Source organism: Erythranthe guttata, chromosome 10, assembly GCF_056151865.1.
Source record: "Erythranthe guttata isolate IM_541 chromosome 10, IM_541, whole genome shotgun sequence".
Classification (NCBI taxonomy): domain Eukaryota; kingdom Viridiplantae; phylum Streptophyta; class Magnoliopsida; order Lamiales; family Phrymaceae; genus Erythranthe; species Erythranthe guttata.
This window is the reverse complement of record NC_142542.1, coordinates 15,363,471-15,374,551: the sequence shown is the minus strand read 5'-3', so window position 1 is coordinate 15,374,551 and position 11,081 is coordinate 15,363,471. Positions and strand designations below refer to the sequence as shown.

The 11,081-nt window shown below is 35.8% G+C and overlaps 1 protein-coding gene across 1 annotated transcript; it reads right to left on the bottom strand.

Annotated features, from left to right (window-relative positions):
- Positions 1-5,375: 5,375 nt before the first annotated feature.
- On the bottom strand, positions 5,376-7,217 carry LOC105971547 (CBL-interacting serine/threonine-protein kinase 6). The gene has a single exon (XM_012996399.2). The coding sequence runs from the start codon at positions 6,824-6,826 to the stop codon at positions 5,558-5,560; it is 1,269 nt and encodes a 422-aa protein (XP_012851853.1). The 5' UTR covers positions 6,827-7,217; the 3' UTR covers positions 5,376-5,557.
- Positions 7,218-11,081: the final 3,864 nt, after the last annotated feature.

The following is an 11,081-nucleotide window of genomic DNA, read 5'->3' as shown; positions in this document are numbered from 1 at the left end:
TTCTAATATTATCAAAAGTTGGTTGATCGATAATTTTCGGTCAACCAACTATATTCTTCAAATTTTAAGTGTGTTTTCTTAATTATATTTTTTGTCAAATTTCTATTAATTATTTTGAGCTGATAAATGATGATCGCTCAATCGCAATATGCAGAATGTGCATGCTTCCACTCCAAACATTGAATTTTTTTAAGTGAACTAGGGGTGGTTATAACCGATCAACCGACTCATTTCGTAACTAAATATTCGGTTGTCAACCATCAACCGACCCACAAAGATCGAGTCGGCAAACAGGTGCGCACCCACATTGTCTCTTAAGCAATTTTTTTTAATTATTGTATTATCTATAAGTTTATGTACTTTAGCTAGACATGACCACGGTTCACTTTGGTTCCGCTTTCGATTTCGGTGTTGATATGGAGGAACCGGAATGGAACTGAATATTTCTGGTTCCTTGCGGTTCGGTTCTTTACAATTCCCGGTTAGAACCCGTAAAATCGGCCGGTTATGACTATTTTTTTTAATTATTATATTTAATTTTAAAAATAGTTAAAAAATAATTCATTTAGAAAAAAAAAACAATGGAAAGAATACTTCAAAGACTTAAAAAAAATTAAAGTTTTTTAAGATATTTCAAAATTATTTTTTTACTTTTAAAAAATTTGAAGGAATTAGTTTTAGTTTTAAAAATTAAAAAAAGGAAAATGAAAGAAATTGAAAGGGCATCACTTAATTTTAAATTTTAAAGTTTAAAGTTAAACTTTAAATAATTTAATTTAATACACTTTATATATATATATAAATTAAAAAAAAATACTTAAAAAATAATTAAAGTAGTTAATTTAAAAAAAAATAGTGGAAAGAATACTTCAAAGTTCAAAGACTTAAAAAAGGGGGTTTTGTGCATAAATCCCAAACCAACTATCTTTATTATTCTAGGTTCAGGGGTTAGATCTGTTTCGCCAATAAGCTCATCCATTTAATATGTATTATAAATAAAGGAAAAATTAATGTATATGACAAAATTAACCCCCACCTTTTACACCCAATTCTTAATTGTAACCCCAATTTAATCAATTTTGACCACAAATATTCAATTTTGACTTTTTTCCCCCTACATTTTTTATCCATTTTTTCACGTCCGCAGCTGAACGTTGACCGTAATTGTACTGTCATTAACAGTAATTGTATTGTCGCTGACAGTAATTGTACTGTCGCTGTCAGCGACAATATTATTATTTTTTTGGGTTTTTTTTTTTATTTTAAATTTGTTTGATTAGTTGACAAGTCACCGTAATTCTATTACTGTCGTTGACGGTAAAATAACTGTAAACACAATAATATTACTGTCAACAACATCAATATTTTTTTGGCTTTTTTTTTTATTTTGTTTGAGTTGTTAATGGATTAACTTAATAATATTATTGTCTACTATTGTAATATTACTGTAAACACAATAATATTATTGTGATTGACGGTAATATTACTGTTGTTACAGTAATATTAATGTGTATGACAAAAATATTACTGTCAACCACATCAATATTAAACTTTTTGGCTTTTTATTATGTTTACCTTCGTTGAACGGTCAACATATTAACATTACTCTATTACACAATAATAATAACTTTTGTTGTGTTAATATTATTGTGCTAGAGATTAATATAGCAATATTAATGTGTTAAATTGTAGTATAGTTAATATTAATGTGTTTAATCGTAATATAGTTAATATGTCTGTCAACCACGGTAATATTGCTGTTTAAACGAGGCAAAAAGATGCTAAAGAAAAAAAATAAAAAATAAAAAAGTCAACACTGCCGGAGATCGGCGGTCAGCGGCGGCAGAAGAAGGGAAAAGAATCGAAAAAGTCAATGCCGGAGACGCGTTGATCGGCAGAAAAATCATGAGAAAAAAAAAAAGTCAACGGCGGCGACGGACGAAATTATACTCAAAGTTGACTTTTGGGTTAAAATTAAGAAATTTATGAAATATGCGGTCAAATTGAGGTTAAATTAAATTAAATGATGAAATTGGAGTATATTAAAGTGTGAAGGGCTATTTTAGTCTTTTACACACCTCTAGACAATGTGTGGACTTTTTGTGAAAAAAAGTTTTTTATATGAACCCATTTATGAATAAATATCCCATAATGAACTTATTTGTAATATGCCATAAAAAAAATTAAAGTTTTATTTTAAATAATTAAAAAAATATATGTTTACTTTTAAAAAAATTGAACGAATTAGTTTTAGTTTTAAAAATTAAAAAAAGAAAATGAAAGAAATTAAAAGGGCTTGCACTTATTTTTTTAGATTTTAAAGTTTAAAGTTAAACTTTAAATAATTTATTTTTTTATTTTAAAAAAAAAACCTATTCGAACGGTTTGACCCGCAGTTCTAATCGACGGTTCTCAATTTCGAAAATAGGGAATCGGAACCGAACCGATTTTCTCAATTCCGGTTCTGGTCAAACCGCTTCCGGTTATAATGTCTAACTTTAGCCTCCAAAAGTTTGAATTGTATACACTTTAAGCCCATAAAAATATTTCTAGCCCCCCCCCCCCCCCCCCCCCCCCCCCCAAAACCAAATTTGAGCAAAATTAATTTGTCGGGTGAATCGTTTTTTAAGCTGGTAAAACTCAGTCCCAACCCTAGTTAAAGTGATAAACCTTCCAAGAAAATAAAATATATGTCATCAACATGCCACGTCCGCAAGGGCTATTTTGTATTTTTCGATATTATAGGAGGTAAATACGATAATCGTTATAATACAGGGGTCAAAGTGTATAATAATGATAATAATGAAATGAATGAATGACAAACTAGAATGTGTCTCAAGAAGTTAAACCATGCAACAAATTTAAAAACTGTTACAATGAAATTATTAGTACAACTTTTGTATAATATTTAAAGGGAGGATGAACAATGTTTTGATCAAGACAGTTGAATTATTACTAAGTACTTCAATTATTGAAACATCACATTTGTGGTACATTTCTTGTCAAGATTAGGACAGTTTACCATCATAGATTCCTTGGAAGATGCAACTCGGGACAATTCTTAAGCTCAGTGGTGGCTAATCAAAGGAGATTAATATGAGAAAAATAAAACATTAACTTTTGAAATTAAATTATAATTGCAAGCGATTAAGACTAATTTATAAATATGTAAATATTGAATAAAAATAAAAATATGTATCTATTGGTACTCTTTAATTCCCTGATTTTGATATTAGTGATTGTGATTAGAAGCATTATCGTGCCACTTTGCCAGGCGTCTACACAGTACATGATTGTTGAATTAGTGGTGGTGTGAACTTTGAAAATATTTAATAGTCTCATCATCAATTGGGATAAATTGATGGAACCCCTAATTACATTAATATATTGAACTAACTACCAAGAAGATTACACTATTTTTCCGTTATTGTTAGTATGGATCTGACAACAATTATCCACCTGGGGAGGCCTGGGCATAGGCGGTCCACAATCGAATACCGTAATACACTATAAGGCTAGGATTTACATGTTTCCTAACACCAATTAATTTTATGAAAACTGACAGCGCCTGAAATCTTACGGCTTTTGTTTATGACTCTGGGTAGAGTATAGTCACATCAGTCCATGTCTATCCCACGTGGGGCTAGTGACAGACTCTATGAAATGCTACTGAGTAAGGTGAGATTGGACATGGGTTGCCTTTAAGCATTGTGTGTAATTCTTACTATATGAACTTTAGGACAATTGAGCCTGTATGAACTGGAGCATGATAATTCATCAAAAATCTAATGCATGGAGATGAAAACACGGCCTGAAGAGTGATCTAAAGAACGAGTTTCTTTATTTTGTTTTATTTTTTTTTTAAATTAGTTTTCTGCTAAACGAGTTTACCTTTTACCTTGAATGATAGATGATATCGAACGAAATGTCAAATTAAATGTAACTCCAAAAACATTATGATTCCAATAGTAATACAAATTATAAATTTCAAAAAAGACAATAAATATAGTAGTAATAGTAGTAGTTAATAGTGGTGGTAGTAGTGGTGGTGGTAGTAGTAATTAGTAGTGGTGGTCGTAGTAGTGTTGGTGGTGGTGGTTGTAGTAGTAGTAGTTGTAGTAGTGGTGGTGGTGGCTGCAACAATAGTAGTAGTTAGTGGTGGTGGTAGCTAGTAATAATATTAGTTAGTAGTGGTGGTGGTAGTAGTAGTCGTAGTAGTGTTGGTGGTGGTGACAGTAGTGATGGTGATAGTAGTAGTGGTGATAGTATATAATTTTTTACCTAATACATTTTTTTTGCAAGAAATGGAAGTGAAATATTTTTGCTATATTTCTTAGGCAAAACTTGCGATTTCCTGATCCCGATCCCAAAATCCTGAAATATTTAGGGATTCCCGTTTCTGATACACCGGCATTTGAAACTTTGGGATGGAATTGGGATTTAAAATTTGAACCCTGAATCCCAATATCCCATCCCGAACCCGCCCCTAGATGATGCCGAGAGTAGGTGGCGTGGAGGTGACAATTTTGCAGAAGTGTGTTGGAGAATAACCACGAGTGACGAGCCCAAGAAGAATGGTTGAACTGCTAAACTTGTTTGGGGTGTTGAGATTTTTCAATTTAAGGTTTTTCTTTGAATTTGAAGTGTGGGTATTGGACTTGTAGTGGGCTGGGCTTGGGATAACATATATACTAGACTTATTTTTCTTCTTACCGGAAGTTCGGGACGGGTTTTCCCGATCACTTAGGGACCATTACCCGAATCCCGACCTGATTTCGGAAACTGGTATTTCGGGAAATTCCGAATTCCCGAAAACCCGAAATTTCAGTTCCAGATCATCTAAACCCATTCGAGACGGTAGGGGTTTCCGAAAATCCGGTACCTAAGTCCCACCCGCATTTTATTTATAATATAAGTGATTGAAAAAAATAAATTTTCCAAATTCATTAGATTCCGATAAAAAAGTTTACCAAGTTGGAACAAGTTTGTAATTCCAATATCTAGAATTCCATTTTTATTCTTTTTTCGATTTTTTTCCAGGACGAATTGTAATTAATTGTTTACTTAAAAAAAAAAAAGCCATAAGCAATAATTCGAATTCGATATGTCCGATTTTCACCGAGGTAGTCACTAAATAAAAGCATTTTTTTTCTTTTGCTACCGATAAATACTCCGTGTGAATTTGAACTGTAGTTCTACACATAATCATATACACCCGTATGTATGTATGTTTATTGGGTAATTAAATTTAATTGAATCTACTGCTCAAATCCACCCGATGTAAATAACCACATGCAGCATCTACCTTCGCAAAGCACCCACTTAGCACAAATTATTGCACCACTAGGACATGTACACATAAGCAATACAGAATATTCAATCACACTCACAAGCCACAAATATATAACAAGACAGCAGTACAAAATGACACCAAATCAAATTCAAAATAAACAATACAAAGAATAAACCATAACCAAACAAACGGGCCCCACTTGCTCAAAATCCCCACACACCTGGGAGACCCACCATCTGGTTCAGGACTTTTGTCGAACACCTTTCAAGCAGCCACAGAGTTGCCACCCGCCGATCTCCACTCAATATCTTTAAGCGCCGGCCTAAGCTCATTGCTGCAGAACTGGTTGTACTCGAGCGTATCTCCGCTCGATTTCTTCACCTCCACCACTACAAACGACGGCGTCATCGCAAATATATCCGCCTCTATACGCAGCTTCCCTTTCCTCCCACTCTCCCTCCCCTGCAACCTCACACAAGAATCGCTCTTCTTCACCCTGAAATTCGTCGTCTTCGCCACCTCCTCGATCTTCGAAATCACACTGCTCGCAGAAGTCGTAGTCGCGAATCGCAATTCTTCCTTCTCCACCCTCTTCTTCTTTTCAAATAATGGTGACAGATCAAATCCCTCCGATAGAGAAATGATGTGGAATGCATTCAGAGTCTCTGCTTCTTCGAATTCCTGCTCTTCTTTCATCTTCAAACCCTTGGGAAGAGATTTCTTGAACCATGTTGAATCCATGATCTTAGCTATGGTGATCCTCGTACTTGGATTCGGATCCAACATTTTAATAATCAGCCTCCGGGATTCGGACGATAGCCACGGTGGGCATTTGAAATCGCCCCGGTGGATTTTCTGATACATTGAAATAATGTTCCCCTCCTGAAAAGGCAAATAACCGGCCAGCAGCACATAGAGGATCACGCCGCAGGACCAGATATCGGCCTTCGCGCCGTCGTACCCCTTTTTCCCGATCACCTCCGGTGCGACGTACGCCGGGGTTCCGCAAGTGGTGTGCAGCAAGCCGTCGTGGCGGAGGTGATCGGAGATTGCGCTGAGGCCGAAATCGGTGACCTTGAGATTCCCTTCCTCGTCGAGGAGGAGATTCTCCGGCTTCAGATCGCGGTGGTAGACGCCGCGGCTGTGGCAGAAATCGACGGCGGAGATTAGCTGCTGGAAGTAGCTCCGGGCGGCGTCCTCGCGCAGCCTGCCCCTGGAGATTTTGGCGAAGAGTTCGCCGCCGCGGACGAGCTCCATGGCGAAGTAGATCTTGGTCTTGGTGGCCATGACTTCGTGGAGCTCGACGATGTTGGGGTGGTGCACCATTTTCATGATGGAGATCTCACGCTTCACGTGCTCCGTCATGCCCACGCGCGCCACCTTCTCCTTCCCCACCACTTTCATCGCCACGCTCTTGCTCGTCTGGAGGTTACGCGCGTGGTACACCTTCCCAAAAGTCCCATGCCCGAGCAGCCGCCCCAGCTCGTACTTACCATGCAACGCGCCGCCGCATTTCATTTCTTCGATTCCCATCGTCTCTTAATTTAATTTCTCGGACAAGGTAAAAAAAAAAAAAAAATCAAAATCTTTTATACTAACAAAAAAAAAAAGATAAAATTGATGTAAATTGTGACGGCGGCGGCGGCGGAGGAAATTAAAGTGGTTTTCACCCGTCTTCGACGTGCTTGCGGTGGCAATTACGGTTGCTGGTGAGGCGTTTATCGGTCCTTCCGCCGCCGAATCGGGCGTTAGGAACCGGAAATCTTCCCATCTTTCTGCATTCCCAGGCGGAGATCTCTCTAATTTTTGACCGGCAAATATAGAAACGAGAGAAACAGATTTTTTTTTTTTTTTTCTAGGGTTTTTGCACCACCGCAATTAATCAGATACTCTCATCTCTTTTGATTTACAGCTCGGAATGGGTTTGAATGTATAGCAGGGACTGAGGGGTATATTTGTCATTTGCTCTCTCATGCAGTATCAATCTGACGGTTCGTCAGTTAGGTGAGGATACGCGTGTCACAATCTTAGTGGGGGGGCTGATTTTTTATTTTTATTTTAAGGAGGGCTGATTAACTTCCTTGGATCTATCTGAATGATTGAAGCGGGCACGTGCCTGGCACATGGCACTAATATTTCACCTTTTGATTCGGAATTTTGGATATCATTTTCTTTTTGTTGCGATTGGTCAAATTGGATAGATTAAAACAAAAATTAAAAATATATCACAATTATTTGTTGGGTAAATTGCAACCACCTCCTTGAGGTAAAATGTAATTATTTAAAAAAACTTTTTTTTTTAGAAATTACATTCAGTCCCTGTAATTTGTAAATTTTATTACATTCACCCCTACACAAGAGTGTTAATGTAAGAAATTTACAAATTACAAAGAGTGGATGTTATTATGAAAAAAATGATGGGGGTTTTCGTAATAGACCTTAGCTCATAGGGTTGTTGTAATTTACCATTGTCTATTAATTTAAAGGTCATTATGAGGAAATAGTCCGTATTTTTTTGGTAATGAAAGAGTCGGTAGCCAACTTAGATAGATGTAGTGGATACATGGCCGGTTCTGAGGGGATGTCAAATAGGCGGTCGCCTAGGGCCCCGGGATTTTTGTAAAAAATTTAGGGCCCTCAAATTTTTTTATACACTTTATATATTAGTATTTATTTAAAAAAAAATATATTATATATATATAATTATTGCAAACACTAATTCATAAATAGATATGGATCAACGAATTTTTACTTGTTTCTATAATTCCTCTAATCATATGACCCCCAATTATTAAATTTATATTGCATTAACCGTTTATTTTTATATATTTACGTTTGTTTTAGTGCTACTTAATGAAAATTATCCTTAAAAAAAATCCGGGTACGCTGCCCCCGAACCCTCGGAAATTTATAGCCTTGTCTCTGGCTATATATCTTACAAAACGAGTTAACATAGAGTTTATCATTTTTTTAGAAAAAAATTGAGCCTTAAACTAGATTATAGAAGGGCCCCATTTTTCAACCATCTCCAAATCTCGCCTAGGGCCCCCAAAATCTCAGAAACGGCCATGAGTGGATATATTTTAACTTTCGTACGTATAGTAACTTGCAAATCACACGAGAAATGTTAAATCACATATGCAACGAAACAAGTGAAATTATCCAGTTGGGATGCGATAGAATTGGAAGATTACTTAAGTCTAAAATTGTAATATATTTAAGGGAGAGTATTTGAACGAAGCCTCCAATAATGAAAGGAAATTGGACTTCTTTCATTGTGAAACACATGTATATTATATTATTATTGGGGCTCTTTGAGAAAACCCCCTCATTATTTTTTTTAATTGAGGGAGGCCCAAAATATTTTAGTCCATTTGAGAAAAGTCCACACCCATTTTCAGCTATTATGCTTTCCAGCTTTGTCCCCACCCGCCACATCATCAGTGGGTCACGCTCAGCAATTTTTTTTTTTTTTTTTTTTTTTTTTTCCGTTTTTTTTCTTAATCGACTATGAAGCATAGTCGATTAAGCCTTAATCGACTATGCTTCATAGTCGATTAAGGAAATTATTTAATTATTTTTTTTTTTTTGTTTTTTTAATTTTTTTTTTCTATATCAGGTGTATTAATCGACTATGATGTGAAGCATAGTCGATTAAGAATCTGCTACTAAAAATAACAAATCACAACTGCGAAAAAAATACAAAATCAACTATATATTACCAAAACAAAAAAATATACAAATATTATAAATGATTTATACAATTGAAAGCAATAAACAAAAAATCCAAAAAAAATAAAAAAAATTGGAGTCGATGAACCTTAATCGACTACCAGAGCATAGTCGATTAGCTTAATCGACTATGAACATGTACATAGTCGATTTAGGTTTCATCCACAAAAAAATCAAAAAACAACCTCCCCTTCGTCACCACACCACCCAGAGCTCCTGCCATGGCCGAACCCGTCAGGTTTTAAGAAAAAAAATTGGCAATTCATCAAAAAAAAAAAAAAGAAAAAGCTATGGAAATTGAGCATCAAATTATAGTGAGGGGTGAAGAGGAACAACAAACAAAGCAGCAGGTACAACTCATCAATCCACCTTCACCTTCATCCTCACCCTCCCATGAATTCTCCTTCACCATCTCCCTCCACCCGCCGCCGCAACCGCCGCCGCCACAACCGCCGTCCGACATTAACACCAACAAACCAAAATCCCCTCCTCCAATCGCCGCCATCGATTTATCTCCGGCGGATGAAATCTTCTTCCACGGCCACTTACTCCCCCTCCACATCCTCTCCGGCGGCGGCGTTGGTCAACGGAGGCACCTTTCATCATTTTGGCAACGGTATCAGTGGACGGCAGAGGAGAGATAGTGGTGGTGGTGAACTGGGGAGGAATGAAGAGAGAGAAATGGGGTTGTTTGTTGATGAACGGTGAGCCAGGTTGGCAGCGGCGACGGGGGCGACGGTGATGAGAAGATTTGTCGGAGAAAGAAAAAAAAAAAAAAACCAAAGAACACGGCAGAAGAGAAGCAGAAGACGAGAAGATGAGAAGACAAGAAAAAAAAGAGAGAACGGCTATGGGTTAGGGGTAATAAGGGTGGTTTGGGAATTATTAAATAATATTTGGGTAGGATATTAGGTAAGGGGGTTTTCTCTAATTATTTTTGGGAGGGGGGGTTTTCTTAACTCATTTACCTAGATGAGGGGGGTCTTGCTAATTATCCCATTATTATTAAGAAGGAATTGGAGTATATGCACACTCTATCTTGTAAGTTGTAATTAGGGCTGGATTTTAGATTTTCTACCAAATAATTTATACCGAGGGATAATGATGTCCTACCGAGTACCGACCATACCTTATCAATTTTATTTGATTGATTAATGGTATCCAATACTATTATATTATTCAATAAATAAAATTTATTTTTTATATTAAATTTTTTACGTCTTAAGACCGTTTCGTGTGTTTTATTCGGAAAAAAAATGATGATGAAAAGCATGATTACTTTTTTTTTTTTTTGATAAGAATGATTACTTTTGTTTATGCATATATTAGATGTCTACATACATATGGACAACATATTTGTATTAATAGCTTATACTGCTATCATAACGATCTCTTTTTGCTTGTAATTTAGTTATAGTGTTTGATATATTATTTTGCTCATAACATGGATAGTGTGACAAGTAAGATATTTATTTAAATTGTTTTGCTAGAAAAATATTTGTTGTTTCTTAAAGAAATCTTCTTCCTATTAAAATCCGTAATAACGGTTATCCTACCGATGTTATGTTCCGCCTATTTCGGACCAAGTTTTACGATATTTATCCAAAGAGATTCTCAATGAGAAAACTAACCCAAAAGACAAATTCATACTTAAACCACTTGTCGGGAGGAACTTGTCATCAATTTGTAAGGATTTCTAAGAGCTCTGTAGAAACTTCTTGATTATATTATACCTTCTAAAATCTAACTAGAATATAAAATATTCGATAGAGCAACTCCCAACCACATTATTAAAACAATCACACCATCAGCTAGGGAGATGGAGTATTATATATAGGAGTTTAATTTCTTTGTAAACCAACAAAACAGGCTCATGTTAGTTAATCAAATTAAAGGGATGCATCAGTATATGATGTTAATTAGTCGGAAGAGAAGGCCATCTTTTTAAATATACTCAGGACCTTTTGAATCTCATGACTCACCCCAGAAATGATAATATATTTTACCGTCGTATTTGTTTGAGCAGGAAACGTTGTTTTGAGTTCATGACTGTTGA